General features: G+C 36.7%; 1 protein-coding gene across 7 annotated transcripts in view; it reads right to left on the bottom strand.

Annotated features, from left to right (window-relative positions):
* LOC107035933 (probable Ras GTPase-activating protein) overlaps positions 1 to 25,724 on the bottom strand; it is a 141,732-nt gene that overhangs the window by 56,290 nt on the left and 59,718 nt on the right. For 4 of the 7 annotated variants that reach the window (XM_015253589.2, XM_015253591.2, XM_015253587.2 and 1 more), the window contains one exon: positions 19,232 to 19,297. The exons of 2 other annotated variants lie outside the window; for them this stretch is intronic. In XM_015253589.2, coding sequence (XP_015109075.1) covers positions 19,232 to 19,297 — 66 coding nt within the window. Of the gene's footprint in view, positions 1 to 8,435; positions 8,881 to 11,026; positions 11,103 to 19,231; positions 19,298 to 25,724 lie in introns of those variants that run through there. One more of the 7 variants, XM_015253593.2, reaches the window with a different exon arrangement.

A 25,724-nucleotide genomic window follows, 5' to 3' on the forward strand; every position in this document is an offset into this window, starting at 1 on the left:
CCCCCCCCCCCACGAAAGGGACATGAATTGAATGCAAAATGGCTTTACGACCAGTGTCCTCAACCGAAAATTTCCCCAGCAACCTAATGAGATTATTGCCACCCTGTGATACATGTTCGTTTGAGGAAATTAGAATGAACGAGTTTATGGCCCTCCGTGGCCTCTAGTTAACGAACGACAGAGATACGACCAAAATAAAATTGGTGGGTTCTCATGGCTGAGTTAGTATCGGGGGATCGCACTATTTCGAGGGGTCCGGGGATTTATTTGAGGTGGAGAGAAAAAAAAACCCTTTGAGAATTCTCTCGCGACTGTTAAAGTGTCTGGGGAGAATTCCAACATGCGGATGTAATAATAGTTATGCGGACGGTTTGAGAGGTGGTGAATACACTTTTGGGGACATTATTGACCGCGCAACTCCAAAATAAATATTGATGAGTGGTAATATTAGATTTTTCCCTTCAATCATTCAGTTATACCAGACTGTATATCATTTTTATTTTAAAAATCCACTATTTGAATTGAAAAGAAGTGGGAAATTGCTTTCGTCATAATATGGTCAATATATTTTTGCTAATAAATTAGGAATTTGCTTCCGAATGAAATCTCAATGGGAATTAATTTTGAATTGAATTCAATGAATCATTGAAACATTACCACAACGGCGGCAGCCAGCATTGTCCCAACGTTGGTAACCAACATCGCCCTAACGTTGGCAGCCAAACTTGCACTAACATCGGTAGTCAACCAATAATAGCATGACCGCCAATATTAGCCTAAGGTTGGGCGCCAACATTGGCCCAACATTGGCAACCAACATTGACCCAACGTTGGCAACCAACGCGGGCCCAACGCTGGCAGCCAACCTTGCCCTAACATCGCTAATCAACCAATAACAGCATGACAGCCAGTACTAGCCTAAGGTTGGCCGCCAACATTGGCCCAACGTTGGCAGTCAACATTGTTCCAAGGCTGACCGCCGACATTGGCCCAGCGTTGGCAGCCAACACTGGTCCAATGTTGGCAGCCGACAATATTTCAATGCTGGCAGCCAACATTGCCCCGTTGGCAACCAACGAGCGTTGATGGTCTCAGCGTTGGCAGTCTACATTGACCCAACGTTGGCGACCGATATTGCCCCAACATTGACCCAACGTTGGCGGCCGACATTGACCCAACGTTGGTCTACCGACGTTGGCCCAACGTTGGTTTGCCGGCATTGGCCCACCGTTGGCAGTCAGCATTGCCCCAACATAAAAATTGTTAACCTTTTCCTGAATATTGGTTTCAAAATAAAAATTTTCAATAACAGTTGATGCAATCGCGTCTATGATCGAACTTGGAATATGGTATTGGAACTCCAGAAGCCAAAATTAGTTATCCTGATACAAAAAATAGGAAATTTCGGATTTGACGAATCCAATGCTGTCCCTCGAAAGCAAAAAAATAGTAGAATTTTTGTTCAGTCAATTGCATAAAAAAACATGAAACAGCTTAACATATTGTTAAAAATTCTCAGTAAATTGAGACCTATTTTTTAAAATTAATTCATCAGTTTTACGAATAACACATACGTCTTTTCTTGGTAATTAATCGCTCCTCGCCTCTTCTATCAACACTGTGTGGTTTATAAACACGTATACAAACTCCAATGCACTTCTCCATAATCACTGACACTCTATTTCACAGAAATAATTTCCTCATACCGACGAACTACAAAAAAAATGTCTCAAAGACACGTGAGGAAATAATGAAATCGGTTTAAACAAAGACAACGACGATTTACAATTTTTTTTCAACAGCTCACTGGAAAGTCGGGGAAATTTCTGATTCCAAACCCTTGTCATGAACCCATTTTGCCCCCTTGCTCACAAAGTTGTTAAAAATAAAAATTTTCAATCGACAAAAAAATTTTGATCTGAATTTTATCAACTTGATGGGGTAACAAGGGTTCAAGACCAGGGGTTTGAATCGGAAATTTTTCCAATCTTTTCAAGCAAATTATAACAAATTATCCTCAGTCCATTCTCGTCTCACTATTCGAAGAAATGCTCGCTACATCACTTAAAACCTCAACAACGGTATAAAAACCTCTGACAAGATAATAAAGAAAATACTTCGCCTAAGAAAACATGAAACATAAAACCGTCACTTCATTTTCGAACTGAAAAAAAAAAACATTTTCAAAACCGCAGGCGAAAGAAATAAACAATAAATCTATTCAAAAAATATATCTCGAGTTCTTCGTAAAGCCAAAAGAAAGAGAAATTCTAAAACAGAATGTGAAACCAAACAAAGGGAAAACTATTCGTCTATACGTAATGTCGACAATAAACTTAGAGATGGAGGAAGACCTGGAGGAGACGAGGCAAATACCTGGAATAAATATTTCTTCCCAGTTTATAGGGGCATAACGAACCACAGAAACTAACCTACAAAAATCCCCGGATAAAAATCCTGCCGTATTTCAACAACAACAATAGCTAGAATAACAAAGACTGTTCCATGATACAGCCCGGAAAATTTCCAATTCAATCCACTGGTCATGAACCCATTTTACCCCATGATAACTCTCTTACTTCTCGAAAAACCGTTTTTTCCATGAAAACCGATTTCTTTCGTTGTTCAATGAATTTCTGGGACAAAATGGGTTCAAAACCAGAGTTCTAGATCGGAAATTTTCCCTGCTTTCCGAAGAAACGACTTTCATTCGTTAATTATTGCTAGTTTCCATGAAAAATCGAAAGAAAAACCTCAAAATTTACATTTCATTATTCGAACCCTCAAAAACTAATCTAACAATTAATATCCTTCAATATCTCAACAACAACAATAGCTAGAATAACAAGGACCGTTTCATGATACAGCCAGGAAAATTTTCGATTCAAACCACCGGTCATGAACCCATTTTACCCCATGATAACTCTCTTACTTCTCGAAAAACCGTTTTTTCCACGAAAACCGATTTCTTTCGTTGTTCAATGAATTTCTGGGGCACAATGGGTTCAAAACCAGAGTTCTGGATCGGAAATTTTCCCGGCTTTCCGAAGAAATGATTTTCATTCGTTAATTATTGCTAGCTTCCACGAAAAATCGAAAGAAAACCATCGAAATTTATATTTCATCACTCGAAACTGCAAAAACTAACCTAAAAATTAATATCCCTCAATATCTCAACAGCAAAAATACCTAGAACTGCTGTTCTAGCTATTTTTGCTGTTGTTTTGGTATCGCCAGGAAAATTTCCGATTCAAACCACCGGTCATGAACCCATTTTGCCCCATGATAACTCTCTGCACACCGAAAAACCCGATTTTTAACCAAAACTCAAATAACTTCATCGTTCAATGAACTTTCAGGTGAAAACGGGTTCAAACCCAGGGTTTTGGATCGGAAATTTTCCCCGCTTTTGAGCGAGACGGTCGCCGCTCGCCTCCGGTCAATCCCCCCTCGAAATAAACGATCGCGAACAAAAGAAAAGTGAAAAAAAACGTAAAAATAACCCCGAAAACTTGAGCCTCCTCGCATCAGGCCACAAAAACGTATTTTACAAGCCCCCCGGGACCGCAAGAACTGAAACTTCACTTGAGAGATCGTTACGAAGGAGTAAATATGCGACAACTGAGGGGACAGTAGCACTGGCAAACATCATGTATGCATATGTGTCTCGCCCTCGTGCAACCCCACGCACAGTAACTGGTTTTTTTTTTGTCACATCGCTCAGACCTCAATCACTCGTAAATCAAATGCTGGAGTTTTCAACGGCAGCGGAATTTCATTCCACTTTCATCAATTTACTTCACTTGTTTACCTCCCCCTCAGTGGGAGCCGTTTCATCACTGTGATGACAAAGTCATGCCTTTTTTTTAAAATCGTTGATTAGAGAAAAGAACGCGAGGCTGGTGTGCGCCTTCTGGATCTCATCATCGGAGAGTTGCGTAATGACACGTTGGAAACGATTTAATTATGCCACCTCTGGAACACCCGTATGATTCTTACACAACCTACGTTGTTTCATTGTCATTGCGTAAAGCTTCGTTAATCGATAAATTGTGATTTGAGTCATGAAAAATTGTGATTGATCTTTTGCTTCCGAATGGAAGGTTTGTAATCGTTTAAATTTACTTTTTACTTTTACGTTTTGCTTCAATTGTTGACTAATGAATGAATGGAATTGAACCTTTTTTTTCAAATGTAGATATTGTTGAGCCCTATCGATCGCCATTAATTAAAATTTAATTCATCGATTCGTTTTTTAATTTTCGAATTTCTTCGAAAATCGGTTGTCCCACGATAACAAAAAAAAAATGTTCTGAATTGATTGAATGATGGCTCACAAAATTTGTTTGGATGTCCTTTTGACCGATTTTGAAGACGAAGGCGATAGCAATAATCGTTATTTTGATTTATTTGATAATTTGAAAAAAATTTTTTTTTTTGAAAATCAGAATTCCGGGGATATCTTTCAATATCATGCTTCAAATGAATTCAATCATAGCGTAAAATGTTTGTTTTAATGCCATTAAGCCCAAGTTAAAAGATGATTACGATAGTTATATTGGTTGATTTGATTTTCATGACGATTGTTGAAAATTTAGAATTTTTCATGAATTTCCCTGAAAGTGAGCTTTCTGATGGTTTCTTCAAATGTAATGTTTTAAATTCATTCAAGTATGTATAAATAAAATTTTTCTATCAACATTTTATCGAAGGACTGAGGGGAGACATAGAACCGTAAAAAAGACAATCGGTTGTATAGAAGAAAGGGATAATAAGAATAATGATGATGATGACATTCAACTAAGTTGAAAATCTGACAAAATTAGTTGAAAAGAAATCTTATTCAATTTAATAAAATGAAATAAACAATGAATTATACATGATAGAAGGAAATGATGAGGAAAATAGCCATTCCGAAGTATATTGTTAATTTATTAGCAATAATAACTATACTATATGCAATAAAAGAGCAATTTCCCACTTTACGATCAAGATATTCATTTCAATAAACTTAATAGACTGACTTAAGCCGAATCAATTAGACGTTATTTGAATTAAATGAATTGCTTTATTTAAATGACTTCCAATAAAGCTATTGTTCGAAATCGAACTCGAGGGGCTGGGAACTTCTAAAATCATGGTGTCACATGCCACTAAAATCAATTTGCAGTCACGTCGGAAATCAATGAAATCGCTGGCATCATTGAAATCACCGAAATCTCATGATTTCAAACTGTGAAGTCATTTCGTGACATCATCTGCAGTCAATAAAATCAAAGAAATCAGCATATCCATGTGACCGACGTGTAAATCTCACTTTACATCCACAAAGCAAAATTATTATCATTATTTTTCTTGCGAATATCTTGGTATATTATGAAAAAAGATTAAGTTACGTTACTGCCGCAGCCAATGACGGCTCAAGTCTACATCGACATAAAAGTATCAAAAGACTATTTCACCTCCAACTTTTGATGATAAGGGGAACTTGACAATTGACCAATGAATTTTGAGAGAAGTGAACAAATACTTTTATGTCGTTGGGCCCGAGAAAACCGCGATTCTAACCTCGCTTCGCTCGGTTAGATCGCGGTTTTCGGGCCCAACGACATAAAATACTGTATGCCACACGGCGATAAAAGTATTATCTGGCGAATGTGGATTATAATCCGAGCCGAAAGCGATACTTTTATCGCCTGGTGGCATAATAAACTATTAGAATTCGTCATCATAGCTTATTACATATACTAGTAATAATTTGTAATTGCTCGTCAATATTTCGTGACAATAAATTCAATAGTTCTGATGAACAATTCTTTGGTATCAATTATTATTTCGTCCAGTGAGATTTCAATGATTCCAATGAGCAGAAGTCATTGATTTCAGTTGGATGAAGTCGATAAAATCATGGTGAGTCATGAAATCACCGATAATTATGCTTGAAATCGCTGAAATCATAAATTCAATGGAAATCATTGAAATCATTAACGTAATCGAGTGAAATTGACTGCATTTAGCAGTCATGGTGTCACTCCATCTTGGAGTTCCCAGCCCCTCGATCGAACTTCATTTTCATTTGCGTTTTTATTCATATCAAATAAATATTGTTATAATTAATAAATATTGTTGTATTTCCCATTCGCCAAAAAGGCAATTCAGGGTTTTCTCCACTGAATCACTCTCTTTATCTCGTCGAGGGAGCTGATTGTTTTATGGGCATTTTTGAGGGCAACCCTGGGCCTCATCCAGAACATATTTAAAGTAGCTCTACCCTTACGGTAAATTCAAAGATTATTGAAAACTGCAAAAAAATTGCAGGAAACTTGATTAAATTCGGAATTCCAATTTTTTTGTCAATTTAATTATCGTTTTAGTTTTTCAAAGAAGAAATGTTTAAAAATTAGGATTTAAACCAGTGTCTTATGTGAAAATCAACATTTCCATTGTAATCAAAGATTAAAATCTGAATTTTTTTTCATTCGATGTGAAAAAATCAAGAAGTTTCATTATTTATCTATAAGAGGGAAATGTTTGAAAAAATATCAATATTTTGCGAAATTTAATTTAGACAATACTGACTGGGTATGAATTTTTTCAAATTTTTTTCTATGTGATTTAGTTGAAAAATTAAAAAACTGAAAATATCCAAAAGTGTACAGCGTAGCCGACCGAAGGGTAGAGCTATTTTAAATAATGGAATTCACACACCGAGAGAAATATTCAATAAAAATTGCGTATCTTTTTCGTAATAGGGAACTTGCACGAAGTTCAATATCTGCTCATCACTCGTTTGATAGATTGTTCGTACCCAATAGACAGCTGAATTACTGAAAATATCACGAAATTTCACTTGCATAATTTATAATAATGATTTGAAAATTATGTCATTTTAATGCTCTGAAAACACCTCATGACGTCATCTCACCGGTCAATGACATCTCTGTATATTAGACATGGGATGCGCGCGCAGAAACTAGGTTAGCTTGTCTCACATACGTCGTGTGATCTTCAAATTCACCAGTCGGCTAGCGATTAACCAGTGACGTGACGTCATGAGCGTTTTAAAAGTATGCAATTTTGAATAATTAGCTAGTAATTATTGTGCAGCTTTTTGAAGGTTTAGATTCTAAAAATATATAATAATATTGAGATGATGACCTTTCGAAATAAAAAATAAACAAAATTCATGCAAGTTCCCCATTCCGGAGCCAAATGTAGCTCAAGGAAATTTAACGGAACTGTCACGGAATTTTTTCAGAGCGTTCCGCAATTTTTATCCGAATCTCCTGTGAAAAATTACGGTACCATCACTTGAATTTTCTGAGTCGATTCCGTAATCAGTGAGCGAATTGTGAGTTCCGTAATTTTTACTGAACATTTCTCTCCGTGCACAGCTACGCACGCGTCTTCGTCGTTTTTTTAATTGGAAAAATTTGGTAATTCAAGGGGGTGACGAGGCTTTTCTATATTAAAAAAATGAGGGATTCATTGCTCTCACACTATTTATAGGGCTCGTTTCCAGGGAAATTTCGGGAGCTAGTCATTAGAAGTAGCCGCTGACTTCCGCTCGTTACGAGGAATACCCAATTTTTTTGATGAATTTTACACACCTCTCGTTAGCATAACTAATTATCCGGTTTTGTTTATTTCCAGAGAATTTTCTTAGCTTTGAAGAGAGCCCTTTGAGGTTTTCTTCTACTGTCACTGATCATTTTAATAATTCAATCAACAATGAATGATGAAGCGATGATTCCATAAAAATAATATTTGCTAAGTAATCAATCAAGTGGAGAACGCCTGCCGTAAAATTATATGTTCCCCTGAAGAGATCTTTTGTCGTGTTGAATCAATTTACTTGTGGACAAAAAAGAAACTTTCCACCAAAAATGATAATTTTCGTAGTTGTAATTGTTCTCGTGAGACATTTATATGTCTTTCGGGTAAATACATTCGTTCTACAGAGAATTATATGAGGCTCCAGTTTTATCAAGTCAATGTTATTGAGTAGTGTATATCTTTGTCCAATAAACAGTTATAATTTCCATGGAAAAAATGATAATTTCAAGAGAAAACTACAATTTTCTTGCCGAAAACTGTGTTATTGGCAAAAATAAATAATTTCTAGGAGACAATTGTTTTTTGGGACAGAAATATTCTTTCCTCGTCAATGTATTCTTTCTGTGGTATAAACCTGTGGAGTTCTCTCAGATCAAATGATTGTCGTACAATAGATTATATTTTTTCCTGCCAACAGTTGGAATTCTTCTAGGGATATTTCTGATGATCACGACAAAAATTTAATTTTTGTGAAATAGTAAAAAAATCTCCACAAAGAATAGAATTGAATCACACAAATAATTCCATTAAATTAAAAAACGCAATTTCTCCCAAACGCAGAAAAAAATCCTCTGTCCCGTCAGCCCCGGAAAAAATACCTGATTCAGGGTCATCAGTATCCGCCCCTCTGAGACACGAGTGAAAACTCCTGGACAATCTCCGTCCACTGGGCGATGTCGCCTCCATAGTAGAACTTCCGGAGTGCATCTTCATCCCCCGAACCACGGAATATCCTCTCCCAAAAATTCACTCACTTCCTCACCGCACCACAAAAAACCTATCGAATAACTCGTATCCATTTACAACAAACACCGGAAGTCGATACCTGCTGGGGCTTCCTGTCGGTACCTACGTGCTGATGTTCCCCGGATCCACGGGCATCTCAGTCTCATAACACTCGTTTTATTTACATAAAGTACGTAACGGCAACCGATTGAACGGGAGAATATGGAGTTGATGATTTTGATATCAGTGTTTTGGCATTCTCAGGCGGACACACACGACATCTGACGAAATTTAATACTCCGGCGGCTGGTCCAATAACTGGAAACAGTCGTGGGCGTTGTTGGATTATTTATTTTTTTATTCATTCGTTGGAGTGATTTATGGAGCAGTTTATGGTTAAGGAGATCCCAAGTGTTTAATTACATTTCCTTATTTCGGGGCGAGCGGTGGATGAGTTGAAAATGGGTCGAGATGATTATGTCATTGAGGGTTTAGTGCCCCGTGGATTGAAGTTGAAAATTAAAATTATCAAATTTTGTTTTTTATAAAATACTAGGGAGAGGACTATCTGACATGATTTAGAGGATTTTTTGTTTTTAACTGAGGGTCAAAAGGTTGAAAGGGTCGAGCGACCCTCGATGGCGCTTGGGGGTAAGGGTCAAATGATCGTAAGGGTCAAATGGCCCTTGAAGGCCCTTGGAGACCTGTAAGGATGAGGGTCAAATGACCCTTTCGGTTTCTCACTGCTCTAACCTGTTTGACTCTTACGACCATTTGACCTTCAACCATAAACGGTCTTAAGGGTGGTTTGACCCTTAAGACTATTTGGTCTGCCACTCCAAAGATATTCAAGGGTCTTTTGACCCTCAAAACCATTTTATCCTGAAATGGTCTTGAGGGTCTTTTTACCTGAAATGGTTCTGACAATGGACAAATGACCTTTAATGACGTTCGGGATTAAGAGTAAAATGGTCGTAAGGGTCGCAACCCTTGAAGACGCTTGGAGTTGAGGGTCAAACGACCCTTCAAGACCTGTTGGGTTGAGGGTCAAATGCCTCCCTCTGTTTCTTCTGAACTCGTTTGACCCTTAATCCTAAACGTTCAAGAAGGTTGTTTGACCCTCAATTCCAAACGACTTTAAGGACCCTTTGACCCTCAAAACTTTTTTCTCCATAAACAACGGGGCAATATGAAACACCGGGGAGAGCGACAACTTGGCGCAATTCAGGAAACATTATTTTGGTTTTAGTTGAGGGTTAAATGATTTTAAGGGTTAAACAGCTCTTGAAGATGTTTAGAGTTGGGGGTCAGATTGGTTCAAGGGTCGAACGACCCTTAATGACGTTTCGTGTTGAGGGTCGTTTGACCCTCAATTCCAAATGGTCTTAGTTCAGGAATTTTTTTTTCCTGTTTTAGTTTAGAATAAAATAATCTTGATGGTCAAGCGACCCTTAATGATGTTTGGAGTTTAGGGTCTGACCCTTAAGACCATTTGACCCTGAACTAAAAGTAAAAACGAAATTCCGATTTTCCATTGTTCTTAAGTCAGGAAACTTTTTTTTAGTTGAGGGTCAAATGGTATTGAGGGTCAAACGACCCTCAACGCCAAACGTCATTAAGGGTCCTTTGAGCCCCAAAAACCATTGGACCCTCAATTCTGAATGGTCTTAGTTCACGATTTTTTTTCTACTTTAGTTTTGAATTAAATAATCTTGAGGGTCAAGCGACCCTTAATGATTTTTGGAGTTTAGGGTCTGACCCTTAAGACCATTTGACCCTGAACTAAAAGTAAAAACGAAATTCCGATTTTCCATTATTCTTAAGTCAGGAAACTTTTTTTTAGTTGAGGGTCAAATGGTACTGAGGGTCAAACGACCCTCAACGCCAAACGTCGTTAAGGGTCGTTTGAGCCCCAAAGACCATTGGACCCTCGATTCTGAATGGTCTTAGTTCAGGATTTTTTTTCTGCTTTAGTTTAGAATAAAATAATCTTGAGGGTCAAGCGACCCCTAATGATGTTTGGAATTGAGGGCCTGGCTCTACCCGTCTGACCCGTGAACTAAAAACAAAAACGAAATTCCTATTCTCCATTGTAGTTTCACAAAATTGTTCTGAACTATTTCCTCAATGAGCCGTACTAATGTGAAATTTCAATCGACATTTGTTCTGCAAAATAAAATTTCCCACAAAAAATTTCACAATTTTTTCCAAGCCCCTCATTAACGAGATAATTCACCGAAAAAAATAACAACAAAAACGGAATTATTCAAATTTTCATTCCAACACTGCGAAAAACAGCAAAAAATAATTCACTCCACTAACTTCCACATCCTCAAATCATTAAAATTCCCCACAACACTGCGCCCTCAGCCCAAGAAAAACCCAGCGTAAACAATGCATGAAACACCATGAAAGGATCTCCATAAACATAAAAATTCAAAACGGAAATAAAACCGGTGCTTACTCCCTCCGTTCGCCACCTGGACGGCTCAAACAGGTGCTACACAGCCCCTAGTCCCCACACGCCGTGTCCCGTCCCCTCCGCCGCCCGGCCCTTCCCCACCAGCGGCTCAAAACCCTCAAAAGCAGTCCAACCCCCCTCCCCCCCGATTTCGCGCTAAAACGGGCGGAAGATCACCAAAAAATCACTAGAAATCATCATTTGATGACTCACTCTCCCTCTCCCCCTGCCCTCATGACGTCACTCCTCTAATGCTCCTCACTCCCGCGCCAACAGCTCAATTGTCCTCGAAAATCCACTTCCGCTCGATTTTTCTCACAAGCAAAACGAGAAAAAAAAACCACAACAAATTTGAAATAAAAAAAACCTGTTCTTTTGTTTTGCACTGCAAAGCAACGTGAAAACCCCTGCGGTTAAATGCTCGCGCAATGGCAACACAACTGAGCTGCACGAGACGCCAAGGACACCAGTGAGCCGCATAAAAGTTCACAAAAGAATAAAAAAACTAAAAAACAGAGAAAAAACCTCACTCGAGCTAAAAATCCACTTTTCACATTTCAAGTCTTGAAAATTCACTAGTTGGACTTTTAATCGTATTTTTTTAATCTTTTTGGAGCATCCGTCGAGTATTACGAGGCACTGGACACTTGAGAGCGATCCAAGGCCGCTGAAACTAGTGGAATCGACGAATTATGTGGGGAAGGAGTCATTGAAACTCAAGTTTTTGGGGATTTAGCTCCTTTGTGAACGCTGTTTTGACGCATTCGAATTATCTTCTCTTATCTGATGGGTAAATAAAGTGTCACTGGGACGCACTTCACTCATTATCTGGTGTCGAATTGCTTTGATGAAGTGATAATGAGCACTGAAGATGTTTTTCCGTTGGTTTTCGGTACGTTTTTACGGCTTAAAGTTGATTTTTGGGGGTTCTGGGGATTTTTGGGGGTTCTAGGGAGTTTTTTGGGGGAGGGGGATCACAACTGGATCTGAAAACTGCGTGAACAAGTATTTTTTTCACTGTAAAATCAGGCTCGGACAAGTTTAGTGACTTTCCGAGATTTCTGGTGATTTTTTTGCGTTTTCTAGGGAATTTTTTGGGGGGAGAGGACACTTTAAACAAGCCTTAAGGCGGTTTTGATAGAATTTTCACTTCTTCAAAATTGATTTTCAGTATTTTATTTTCACATTCTGGGGTGTTCTTTGGGTTTCTAGGGATTTTTTACATTTTCTAGAGTTTTTTAAGGGGAGGGGCACTTCAATAGAGTTTTAACGATGTTTTCATAGCATCGTCTTTTCTCCGAAACCGATTTTTAATAGTTTTTATATCACTTTCTGGCGACTTTCTCCGTTTCTTAGCGTTTTTTTACGTTTTCTAGGGAATTTTTGAGGGAAGGGACCTTAACGAAGGCTCGATGATGTTTAAATACTAGTGTTTCACATTGAAATTAATTACTCTTTGTGTTTTTTATCAGTGGTTATAAAAATTTTGGGGATTTTTTGATGGGAAAAAAGACGAGGGACGGATATCGTCTCTTTTTAGAGCTTTTTCACGTTTTTTTTCGCGTGTTGTTTCAACTGTTTTGACAACGGTTTACGAGGAGGAGCGCGTTGATGCCTGCAGACACGACGGAACTGGACTGCCGGCCAGTGGGAAGCCACTCGGAGGTGGGAGGCACAGCCTCGTGACGCCTCGGGTGAGCCCGAGCAACGCTGTCTGGGGCCCCCGAGTCTCTTCAAACTCATTCGGATGTTTTCTGGGCTTAATTGTTGCTATGAACTGGTTCAATTAGCGGATCAATCTAAATATCGTTAGGGGGCTGACGATGAATTCTAATAGATTTCTTTCTTTTTGAGCTTTTTAATTGTCGCTGGAGTTCTATTCGATCAATCGTGAATTGAGAAATGGATTTTTTTCATCAGTTATCTCATTTAGTTTGGGTTTTTCAGCTACTTCATATCTGATTGGTGACTGAAAGCAATTTTCTGAGGTAATTATAATTTATCAGGACAACGGTGAGGGAAAAAATTAGTTGCGCTGGAAAATTGTATGTTCCCCTGGAGAGATCTTTTGTCGTGTTGAATCAATTTACTTGTGGACAAAAAAGAAAGTTTCCACCGAAACATGATTATTTTCGGAGTTGTAATTGTTCTCGTGAGACATTTATGTCTTTCCGGTAAACACATTCGTTCTACAGAGAATTATATGAGCCTCCGGTTTTATCAAGTCAATGTTATTGAGTAGTGTATATCTTTGTTCAATAAACAGTTATAATTTCCATGGAACAAATGATAATTTCAAGAGGAAACTACAATTTTCTTGCCGAAAACTGTGTTATTGGCAAAACTAAATAATTTCGAGGGGACAATTTTTTTTGGGAAAAAAATATTCTTTCCTCGTCAATGTATTCTTTCTGTGGTATAAACCTGTGGAGTTCTCGCAGATCAAATGATTGTCGTACAATAGATTATATTTTTTCCTGCCAACAGTTGGAATTCTTCTAGGGATATTTCTGATGATCACGACGAAATTTAATTTTTAGGAAAGATATTAAATTTTCTTCTATCAGGTTGGCTAATTTCCCTCGAGTAAATCTGTTCCACTGCATCAAATATTCTCACGTGGAACATGTAGTTTTTTCGGCAGAGCAAATTTTTTCTTCCAGTGAAAACATGAAAAACGGGTCGAAATGATAAAAAATTATTTCGCCATTTCCGACTAAAAATTGTTGAATTATCTCGGTAATGACTAGTTTTACGACAAAATGTCAAAGCACTCGTTATGCAGATAAATAAACAGTTGAGAATTTCCGTTAGGTGAGGCGCGGGAATAACAATTTTTCCTAAAATTACGCCATTTAAAATTACAAAATTAACAGAAACTCATAAATTGACAAAATTGTTTATATAAATCAACTTCCATCCAGATAAATGTGTAATTCCGCGTGTTGATGAATTATTTAGATACAGTAATCTGTTTATACAAATAAATTAACGAAAACTATTTAAAAAAACTCGTCCAAAATGTGAAAAACAACTTGTAAAAAAATTAATTTGTTCATTTCAAACAAATAACGATTTCTTAGTTAATTTTTCGAGGAATATCTCCGAATCTAAAGGAGATGGTGAAATTTTCGTAAGGACTTTTTTTGTAGATCTTACTTCTCTCTACAAAAAAGGTCGTGGCAAAAATTTCGCTATCCGCCTTAGATTTTGAGATATTCATTGAAAACTGATCAATCCTCGATATTGACTTGAACCGTTTTACCGTTTCACTCATGATTTAATAATACAGAAAAAAAATTCCCGACATTTTTTCATTATCCTTCATCTCAAACTGTTCCCCAAACATCCCCCCAACATAAAAAATTATTCCTCTCCCTATTCCTGGAATTATCGCATTTTTAATAGTTTCTTTATTCAAATTTTCCAACTTGTTTAAGGGGAGACACTATGAGTTTTAAAAGTGGTGGGTTATTGGAGTGAGACTTTTCATACGTTGAAGATCGATTATGTAGATCTGAAAACAAATAATTAGTGCAAACAAATTTTTTTTATTGTTCGTTTGCCCGAAAACGCTTAAAATGCCAAAAACAGTCCAGGGCCTCCAGTTTTTGAGCTACGAAGGATTTTTTTTTCCAATATTTCCGGAAAAATACGTGGAATAACAATTACGATCTATTTTTTTTCAATTCGCCTCTTACATAGCAAAATTTGCTCATTTTGTAATTTTTTACACAAATAGTGAATTTTTTTACATGAAAAAAAACGAAATCAGCTGTGTAGGAGTCGAATTCCAAAGAACTGGCTCGTAATTGTTGTTCCACACATTTTTTCAAAAATTTCGAAAAAAAAAAAATCTTTTGCAGCTCGAAAATTGGAGGCCCTGGACTGTTTTTAGCATTTTAAGCGTTTTCGTGCAAACGAACAATAAAAAATTTTTTTTTGCACTAATAATTCGTTTTTAGAACTATATAATCGATCTTCAACGTATGAAAAGTCTCACTCCAATAACCCACGACTTTAAAAACTCATAGTAGTCTCCCCTTAATGTTCCCCTCATTTGGAATGAATATTCACGTGTGGGCATTTTCTTATCAAAGCCCCCGCATGACGAGCGTCTCCCTTACCTACCCTATCATTTTCCTACCTCGGCATGTCTCAATGTTAACTCGAATAGTTATAATGGAGAGACAAAACATACGCAGCACACGCAAGCGCCCCAGTTGAGTACTTCAATCCATACAGTTTATTCTGTACGGTTTTATGCCGGTCACTATTTTTAGAGCGTCGTGTGCATGCAGGTCTACCGTGTTACCGTCCAACCTATCGTGTCATCCACACTTTTTCCATTTTCATTCTCCGCTCGCATGATGAATTCAAATAAAATGACTGGGTTCGTACATTAAACGGTCCAACGTACTCCGAGGGCTCGATTATGGCTGATTTTTTTTTATCCCTCTTTTGAAGCTCGAGCTTTGTCCTTGAAGACGTCTATTTCTTGCTCTTGGGGCCTTTGAGATGATCTCGAGGCTGGGACAAAGGAACGAGGTGAACATGGCGACCACTGAATGAGCTGGAAAATTTTCAATGGAATTTGAGGGCTCTCGGGGGGTTTTTGGGGCATTACGAGTTGAGGTAATTGGTGTCTAGTGGGTTTTCGTGGTTTTCATTAAATTTTGGAGACTGGATTCATCGCGGTCTGCGCCTTTGTATGTCCATACACGTCAGTTGTTGTTTTCTAGAAAAAGCATGGGCGGTATGTCGAACGAGTGGAGAAAGTAAGGCGGTTTTCATGAGTACAATCGTCTCACGCCGAATTTCCATGAAGACCGCCTAACAAACAAAAGAGAATTGAATGCCATTCTATGAAAGATGAATCAACGAATCATCATTGTCCAAATCATTTAGGCCAGAGGTAAATAGAATAATTCAACTTTCTTAATATTGCGTTTACTAAGGTTTTCTTCGAAAAAAGTTGATTAGAATTAATAGCTACAATTATGAGATTATCTCACATTTTTGACGTCAAGGATAGGAGAATCTGAATGCAATATAGTGAAAATGATGATCGATTTTTTCACTTTGAACAAATAATATTAATATCCAAATACAAAATTTCTGATGTAAATACAAAGAAACTGTCACTCAATGATCCAAATGAAGTTTTAATTTTTAATTTGGTGCTGAAAACACGAGATGACAATATTCTAAGCACGGAATTATATTGATGAGATGAACAACAGATTAATTGAATTACCGTCTCAACTAACTAAAAATTGATAACAGTGTGGCCACGCACTTTTACTAGAGTATCAACAAACATTGAATTTCCGAAATTCACACTCTAAAGTGTGTTCTAAAAGGAATTTAATTGTAATTATGATTGAAATATTATTCAGTGAGCATAGAAATTAGAACATGAGCAAATTATTTATCTATTTATATTAAAAAAATCCAAATCGATTTCTGGTGATAAAAATTTGGCACTCGAAATTAAGCCTCCGAAATTAATTAATAAGGGTTAAGAGGATCAGAATAAGGGCCACAAGGGTCAGATTAAGGGCCCAAGTAAGGATAACAAGGGTCAGATTGAGATTCTAAATAAGTGTCACAAGGATTAGATTAAGGGTCACAAGGGTAAAAATAAGGGCCACAAGGGTCAGATCAAGAATGGCAAGATTAAGAGTTAGATTAATGGTCCAAATAAGGATAACAAGGGTCAGATTAAGGGTCTAAATGAGTATCAAAAGGATTAGATTAAAGGTCACAAGGGTCAAAATAAGGGTCACAAGAATTATAATGAGGGTCAGATTAAGGATCCTAATGAGGGCTAGATTAAGGATTACAAAGGTCAGATTAAGAGTCTACATAAGTGTCGCAAGGATCAGATTAAGGGTGACAAGGGTCACAAGGATTGTAATGAGGATTAGATGAAGGATCCAACTAAGAGTTAGATTAAGGATTACAAAGGTCAGATTAATGGTCCAAATAAGGATAACAAGGGTCAAATTAAGAGTCTAAATAAGTCTCACAAGGATCAGATGAAGGGTCGCAAGGGTCAAAGTAAGGCTCACGAGGGTTATAATGAGGGTCGGATTAAGGATCCCAATGGGGGTTAGATTAAGAATTACAAAGGTCAGATTAATGGCCGAAATCAGGGTCACGGGGGTCAGAAACGAAGGGTCACAAGAGTCCAAATAAGGGTCTCAATATGTTTATATTTTGTAAATATCTAAATCGACTTTTAATGATGAAAATTTGGTGCTCGAAATAAAGACTCCAAAAATGAAGGGTCACGAGGGTCAGATTAAGGTTCACAAGGGTCAGAATAGGGATTCTAGGGTAGGCGTAGCCCCCTATTTGTAATATGAATATTTAACAGCTGGTAAATTGGGACATTTGACTATCATCGATCGTATTGCTTTTTGCAATGAAAATGATTGTAAACAATTACTTGAACAAAAGAATATTGTATAAAAAAAAATTAAGATGTAAATATCCCAAGTCATACATATCTCTTCCACCTATTTAAAACAAAATCCCCGTCGACACAAGCTAAATTCAATTTTTAAAAAATCAATTTCTTACCCGATTTTTCAAGACTTCAAGTCAATTTTGACTATTGACCAGTTTTCAATGAATATCTCGGAATCTAAGGGAGATAGCAAAATTTTTGTTATAACTTTTTTTGTAGAGCCGATTGAGAGCTCCAAGAAATGTAATTATGAAAATTTCGCTATTTCCCTTAGATTCGGAAATATTCCTCAAAAACCCAACTGGGAAATGAGTCGACTTAAACCGCTTTACCACTTCGCTACTGAATTGCATTCCACAGGATTTTTCCTATTTCCACATGTGCAATCTTTACCCAATTATAATTACCCATGAATTCGTAATGAGACGAATGCGTGTGAGACGCTTTCACCGCAGTATTTTTTTCACACAAGTGAAAGACGTTGAATTGTTTCCTGAGTCGAAAAATAGTTCACAGGTTAATCACAACTCTTGCGACAATTATTCTCACGCCTCTTTTATGTCATGCCCATTCGCAAACTCATGCCGCTCGTTGTTCACCAGTCGTTTATATGGGTTGGGAATCGTATCTAATTATCATTTTTTCTACGCTAGAAAATATGAACGATAAACGCACCGAATGAAAATAAATGGAAAACAAAAATTTACAAAAACATTTTGTTAAAGTCTCTTTTTATCGCATTAAAAAAGTTAAGGGGAAAGGCTGGGGTCGATAACGACCCCACTGCGTAGGCAGGAAAATTTCCGATTCAAAACCCTTGTTTTGAGTCCATTTTGCCCCATATTACTGCCTCCAAAATACGAAACTTTTTTTTTGTAAAATTTCAATTTTTATTTTTTCTTCACAATTTGTGGGGCAAAATGGGTTCATGACCAGTGTTTTACATCGACAATTTCCCTGACTATACATTGAAATAATTTTTTTTCTTTTTGCTTTTTTTTGTGAAATTTGAATTTTTATTTTTTCTTCACAATTTGCGGGGCAAAATGGATTCATGACTAGTGTTTTACATCGACAATTTCCCTCACTATACATTGAAGTAATTTTTTTTCTTTTTGTTTTTTTTGTATTTTTGTTTTCTTTTTTTTGTAATTTTTTTCTTTTTGGTTTTTTTGTAAAATTTGAATTATTTTTTCTTTAGAATTTGCGGGGCAAAATGGATTCATGACCAGTGTTTTACATCGATAATTTCCCTGACTGTACATTGAAATAATTTTTATTCTTAATTTTTTTGAATCTGGTATTAAAAGAATAAAAAATTCCATTTTTACTGAAATTTTCAGTGAAATGTTTATTCGCTTGTTTGTTTTGCTCTAGTTTTGGTTACGGGAGAATTTGTCGTATTTTGAAATAATGTGAGAGCATCACCTTAAGTAAACACAAAAGCCCATTACACCAGTGAGTGCAGCAGTGCTAAATAAAAACTTCAATTCTTGTGACGCATAGAAAGTAAGGCGCACCCACTTCACTGAATCCCCAATGGCCATTGTGTTGTCATTATTTTATCTCTTTTCTTTTAATACCCGACACTCGGGAAAATTGCGGAAATGCAAATTGCCGAGGTCCATTCCCGGAAACCCCATTTCGCGAATTTATATTTTACTGTTTGATTTCACTCGCAGAAATATTGAACGACAAAATCGTTTCATTTTGATTATTTTTCTATCTCTTACCTTTAGTTATTGGAGAGGATGGGGGTGGGGGGAACCCTCGAGGCAGGGACAGTGATTTCGACTCACCTGGAACCACCAAAATAATTGTTAATTAATTATTAATTGAAATACGAAATTATTGAATGATAAATTGGTAGTTAATTTTCATTTTATTGAAATTACCCGTTGAAACGGGGAGTTTTGGGAAGCATGGGGTGGGGGGAGGGGATTGAAACAGGTTTCATTCGATGATCAGGAAAATTTACGATTTAAAATATTGGTCATGAACGTTTTTTAGTTTGAAATCATCGAATCCTATTTTACTAAAGATGAAAGAAACGTGAAGTTGTTTTATATCGAAATATCTCGAAACTGCCTGACCGCTAATGCTTAATTCTGATTGGTCAATATGTGACGCGAAGTTATTCACAAAAATAAACGCGGCATTTTCAAATTCTTCAGTGACATAATTTCAAATTCTTCAGTGGTAATTTTTTTTTTTACGTCATATATATATAATATATATATTTCACATGTATATATATCATCGGTGAAATTAATAAATTCTGTCCTTTTATGGAGACCGATTATTGTAAAAATTGAAGATAATTAATTGAAAATGGAAAATTCTTTATAGATTCTTTTACTCTACTTCGCTATTCACTTCAATCATTAGTCCAATTCTCTTTGATTCATTATCAATATTTATAAGGTATTCATGAGAAAATGAAATTCAATGAATTCCATTTATTTATTTCAACAAATGAATAGATCAGCGCGCGTGAGAGCGCGCGCATAGATCTTGTGACTGGAGAAAAACGATTTTAACGCGAAAATTAGCTGGAGTTGGGATCGGAAATTTCCTGGCTCATCCAATGAGCCTCATTATTTAATTTCTTCAGGCTTCCGAGATAATTGCGAAAAACTGAACGAGGATTTGGAGCCATCCATGCAAATGTGAAAATAGGATTGTTGCGCCCTTTTTTCGATATTTCCTTGTGATTTCCACAGTATTTAGCTTGATTTTGTCTGATATCTCGCGAGATTATTCACATGAATAGCGAGATGATGATGTTAATTATTGATTATTGTTATTGCGAGATTTTCATGTATATCATGGGATACCGCATGATCATGCTGCACGATATTTCTGGGAGATATTTTTCAGAGACTTTCTATTGATGTTGGCGAGCGATGATTCATTTGATTTTTGAGTTTTTCTTTGCTTATTAATTTTTGGGAAATTACTTGACGAATGGACTTGATGATTTTCACGCTCCTGTTGTGAGATTATCTCAGTGTTCTCTCAGGGATTATACATATACTTATACATGTTTGTGACTCATGTTCTGTATTATTTTGTGACTTTGATGGGCACTTCTGCATGAAGCTCTCAATAAACAATTGGAATTGGAAACAAATTGTCGAAATGAGAAATTCAGGCTGGAACTTTGGAACTAGTGGGGCTAAATGGGCTCGAGACTAGTGTTTTGTGAAGATTGTGAAAGCCTACGTTTGTCATCAGGACAGCATTAGATATTGTGCCTCTGCTGCGATTAATTTTGTTTTTAATACATTCATAAAAATATGAAAATGGAACTTTTGCTATTATTATTGTTCCACTCCGGTTGCGCTGTTTTCTTGATAATTCTTAGTGATCTTCACGGTATTTAGCTCGAATGTATCTGATAACTCGACAGATTATTCACATGAATTAATTAAATCACCCCACAAATGGACTTCTGGATTTTCCGCCTGAAGCCCTGAATTCTTCCAATAATTAAAACCTTCAAATATCATTCATGATAATTATTCCGATCATTTCCATCCACCTACATTCCATCCAATGGAAAAATCATGCTCCAACCATTCAACCGAACATAATAAATCCCATCAATGCTCAGACCTCCGGATAATGTTGAGGCCGTCCTCTCTTTGTCATCAGAAAATCATTCGCCCATTGCGCAACGCAACTACCACTCACCATTGCCCGAAGATAAAAAGTTTGCGACACGCTATTCCTCCAGTCCCTCCCCTCCCACCCTCGCTCTCACCCACCAGCGGAAGTAAAAAATAACAAAACAAACCCAACGGCTATTCTCATTTTCGTCCCCCAGGAAAATTTGAGACACTGAATTGACAATAGAATGCACATAATACACCTAACGTAATCGGGTGAAAGCGCACGGGTTTCCTCTTTGTATTATTTTTTATTTCTTATTTTTCAGGCAACGGGACTTCGCACCCGTTCCACTTCCGGAGCACCGGATGTTAAATCGCCGGATCGTCTCCGGCCTGCGCACAAATACAAGTCTATCTCACCGAGATTAAACAATGACGGTTATTATGGAAAATATTTTAACCTGGCGGTTGTTTGCTTAGATTTCCATCTAGGCAAACAAGCTTTTTTGTTTCCGAATGTAAGCTTTGTAATCGTTCAAAATTAAGTTTCCAAATTTTTGCGTCAGGGTAACTAAATATTGTCTAAAAAGTCTAAATATGCGATTTTTAGATGGTGTCTGTATGTATGTGTGTGTGTGTACTTTTTTTCAATTTTTTTTCGAAACTTTCTTTATAGGAGCTTGATGAAATTTCATGAATTTTTTCCATGGATATAGACGTTAATAGGCTCTACTCATCGACACCAATTAAAGTTGAATTATTCATAGAGTTTGTGAAATATTGGTATTTTTTCAAAAATCGATTTTTCGACGCTCAGTCCAAGAATTGTTATCAGAATGAAATGAATCATGGCTTCAAAAATTTGTATTGATAGCCTCTTGATTCTATCAGAATAGGATGCAGATCGCATCTATCACTGTTGAGCTACAGCATACAGTTTGTGAGATTTTTTTTTTCATTTTTTTCACGATAAACTGGAAAAATTAACAGTCATATCAATGAAATCATGGCTCAAAAAGATTGTTTTGATGCTTTCTCGATGAAGTGCAAACATGATGAAAAGAGCATAACTATTTATTAAGTTGCATAGTAGCAATATGAAGCTTTAGGTCATATGGAGGTCATATGGGGGTCATATATGGGTTATATGGGGTCATATAAAAGTTGTACGGGGTCATATGGGGGTTATATGAGGTCATTTGGAAGTTATCTGAAGTCATATGGTGTCATAATGGGCTCATATGGGATGACACACGGTCAGATGGGGTTCATATGTGGGAATATGAGGGTCATATGGACTCATATGGGTTTATGTGAAGTGATATAGGTTCATATGAGGTTCATATAGGGGCTGTATGAGGTCAAATTGGAGTAATATGGTATTATATGGGTGTCACACGGGGTCATATGGGTGTCACTATTCAAAACAAGAAGAAATAGGAGTAATAAATTTCAAAAACGGAGAAGCCATTCGGAAGCATATTGCTAATTTGTTAGCAACATAAACTATACCCATATACTGAAAATGCGATTATCCACTTGTTTTATCGGGGAAAGGGGGGGGGTGGAAAATGACACCGGCGTTTTGCCCTGTTACTTATAGTCTTACTTAGAGTCCACTTTTCGAATATGTTTAAATGAATAGAGTCTTTGTACCCTATGAACAATTCGAGAGTAAAAAAATTTCCGAAAGGTGGTCTGGATATTTTGTAATAACTGATTAACAATGCATCAATTTTGAACACTTTTTTTGGGGTCATGACGTCAACTCACCGGAATCAAGTTTCTCTATTGAGTTATTCAAGCCTCTCAAAGTGCGAGACGTTCAAGCAAAACAAATCGAGGGAGTTATGTTTGAAACAATTATTAAAAGTGGATAAAAAAATTTATTGGCACTAAACAATAAAGTTTGTGCTGAAAAATGATTTTCAAAAGGCGTGCTCGGGGAATTTACCAACGGTAGACGTGACTATGTTGATAGATTTTTAGTACATTAGAGTACAAGGGCACAAATTTCGTTTTCAACGAATGTGTGTACAGACCTCGCCTTCGGCTCGGCCTGTAAACTACACATTCGTTGAAAACGAAATTTATTACCGAGTGCTCTATAATATTTTATGTCAAGTCGTGCAGAAGTCGAGTTTTGAGCAAGCTGCGCGAAGCGCAGCGTGCGATAAACTCGACTTATTGCACGGCGCGACATAAATGGGTTTAAATCTGTGTCAAAGTGTCGAAAGTCGTGGTTGTATAATTTTCACTGTTGTATTTTTACATCCTGGTACAAAACAATATTTATAAGGAACTTTCATCACTCGATCCGGTTTTTCTGACATTTTGGAGCAAAATACATGTGCAGAGTATTTTTCTAGATTTCAGCAGCTGTACTGAACCGCTTGACAGCGCCACACGAAAATTTCGGCCTCCGGTGAGTTGACGTCACAGGCCTTTTTAGAACGTTTAAAAAATGCAATTTTTAAAAGCAAATAAATAATTATTGAACTATTTTCCGTGTGTTCTTTTATCAAATATGAGTTCTTGGGGGCATATATTTGAGAAAAAATAAAGTAAAATAAACATGCAAATTCCCTATTGAATTTAAAGTTATTTCAATTACCAGAGAACTACTGCGGCAAAATGGGTTTATAACCAGTGTTTTGGATCGGACATTTTTTAGGGAAACTAATGGGGTCATTTTCGACCCCAAATTCCGAATTTTGGATTTTTCAAAAATGCGAAATTCATAAAAACTCACTTGAATTTACAATGGAACAGGTTTTACTTCCTCCAGCACGAGTTTTCGTTTGTTCAGAACTTTTTATTCATACACCGGAGTGAGAAATAACAGGGTCAAGTACGCCAACTTATCCCTTTTTTTCATTGCCCCCTCGGTGTTTGACGTAAACCGCTGGGAATGGCGTAATACCGGGGATTTGAGGTCCCCAAGTTTTTCGCGTATCTGTGCAATCGTTTCACTCGCTACCGCATATAAAAATATCACATTTGGCGATCGGCCAATGCTCAACGGGCAAACATACAGGGGGAAAAATCGCTTGCCAGAGAGAGGTTCGCTCGCATATTGACGCACGGAATATTTGACATCACTGATTTTCGTACGAAATTACTTTGCTGATTAATTTTGTGCGCAAGTCCTCCTGTCATCGCACTCCACTGTTTATTAATAAAAAATCATTTCAACAAAGCAATTTTGAACTTTTGAGATGGACAATTTTTCAATTTTCTTCCCATAAAAAAAATCAAATGAAAAAAATACGAATGACTGGAGAAAGTAAGGCGGTTTTCACGAGTACAATCGTCTCACGCCGAATTTCCATGAAGACCGCCTAACAAACAAAAGAGAATTGAATGCCATTCTATGAAAGATGAATCAACGAATCATCATTGTCCAAATCATTTAGGCCAGAGGTAAATAGAATAATTCAACTTTCTTAATATTGCGTTTACTAAGGTTTTCTTCGAAAAAAGTTGATTAGAATTAATAGCTACAATTATGAGATTATCTCACATTTTTGACGTCAAGGATAGGAGAATCTGAATGCAATATAGTGAAAATGATGGTCGATTTTTTCACTTTGAACAAATAATATTAATATCCAAATACAAAATTTCTGATGTGAATACAAAGAAACTGTCACTCAATGATCCAAATGAAGTTTTAATTTTTAATTTGGTGCTGAAAACATGAGATGACAATATTCTAAGCACGGAATTATATTGATGAGATGAACAACAGATTAATTGAATTACCGTGTGTGAACTAACTAAAAATTGATAACAGTGTGGCCACGCACTTTTACCAGAGTATCAACAAACATTGAATTCCAGAAATTCACAGTTTAAAGTGTGTTCTAGAAGGAATTTAATTCTAATTATGATTAAAATCTGATTCAGTGAGCGTAGGAATTAGACCATGAGCAAATCATTTATTGTAATATGAAAATTTGACAGGCGATAAATTTGGACATGCGATTCTCACCGGTCGTATTACTTTTTGCAATGAGAATGATTAGAAACAATGCTTTCTAAGAAAAAACATGGGCAATGTCTCGCAGGAATGGAGAAAGTAAGGCGGTTTTCATGAGTACAATCGTCTCACGCCGAATTTCCATGAAGACCGCCTAACAAACAAAAGAGAATTGAATGCCATTCTATGAAAGATGAATAAACGAATCATAATTGTCCAAATCATTTAGGCCAGATGTAAACAGAATAATTCAACTTTCTTAATATTGCGTTTACTAAGGTTTTCTTCGAACAAAGTTGATTAGAATTAATAGCTAGAATTATGAGATTATCTCACATTTTTTACGTCAAGGATAGGAGAATCTGAATGCAATCTAGTGAAAATAATGATCGATTTTTTCACTTTGAACAAATAATATTAATATCTAAATACAAAATTTCTGATATGAATAAAAAGAAGCTGCCACTCAATATTCCAAATGAAGTTTTAATTTTTAATTTGGTGCTGATAACACGAGATGACAATATTCTAAGCACGGAAGTATATTGATGAGATGAACAACAGATTAATTGAATTACCGTGTCAACTAACTAAAAATTGATAACAGTCTGGCCACGCACTTTTACCAAA

The sequence above is a fragment of the Diachasma alloeum genome, unplaced genomic scaffold (assembly GCF_001412515.2).
Source record: "Diachasma alloeum isolate Michigan unplaced genomic scaffold, Dall2.0 Dall_scaffold_00202, whole genome shotgun sequence".
Taxonomy (NCBI): Eukaryota; Metazoa; Arthropoda; class Insecta; order Hymenoptera; family Braconidae; genus Diachasma; species Diachasma alloeum.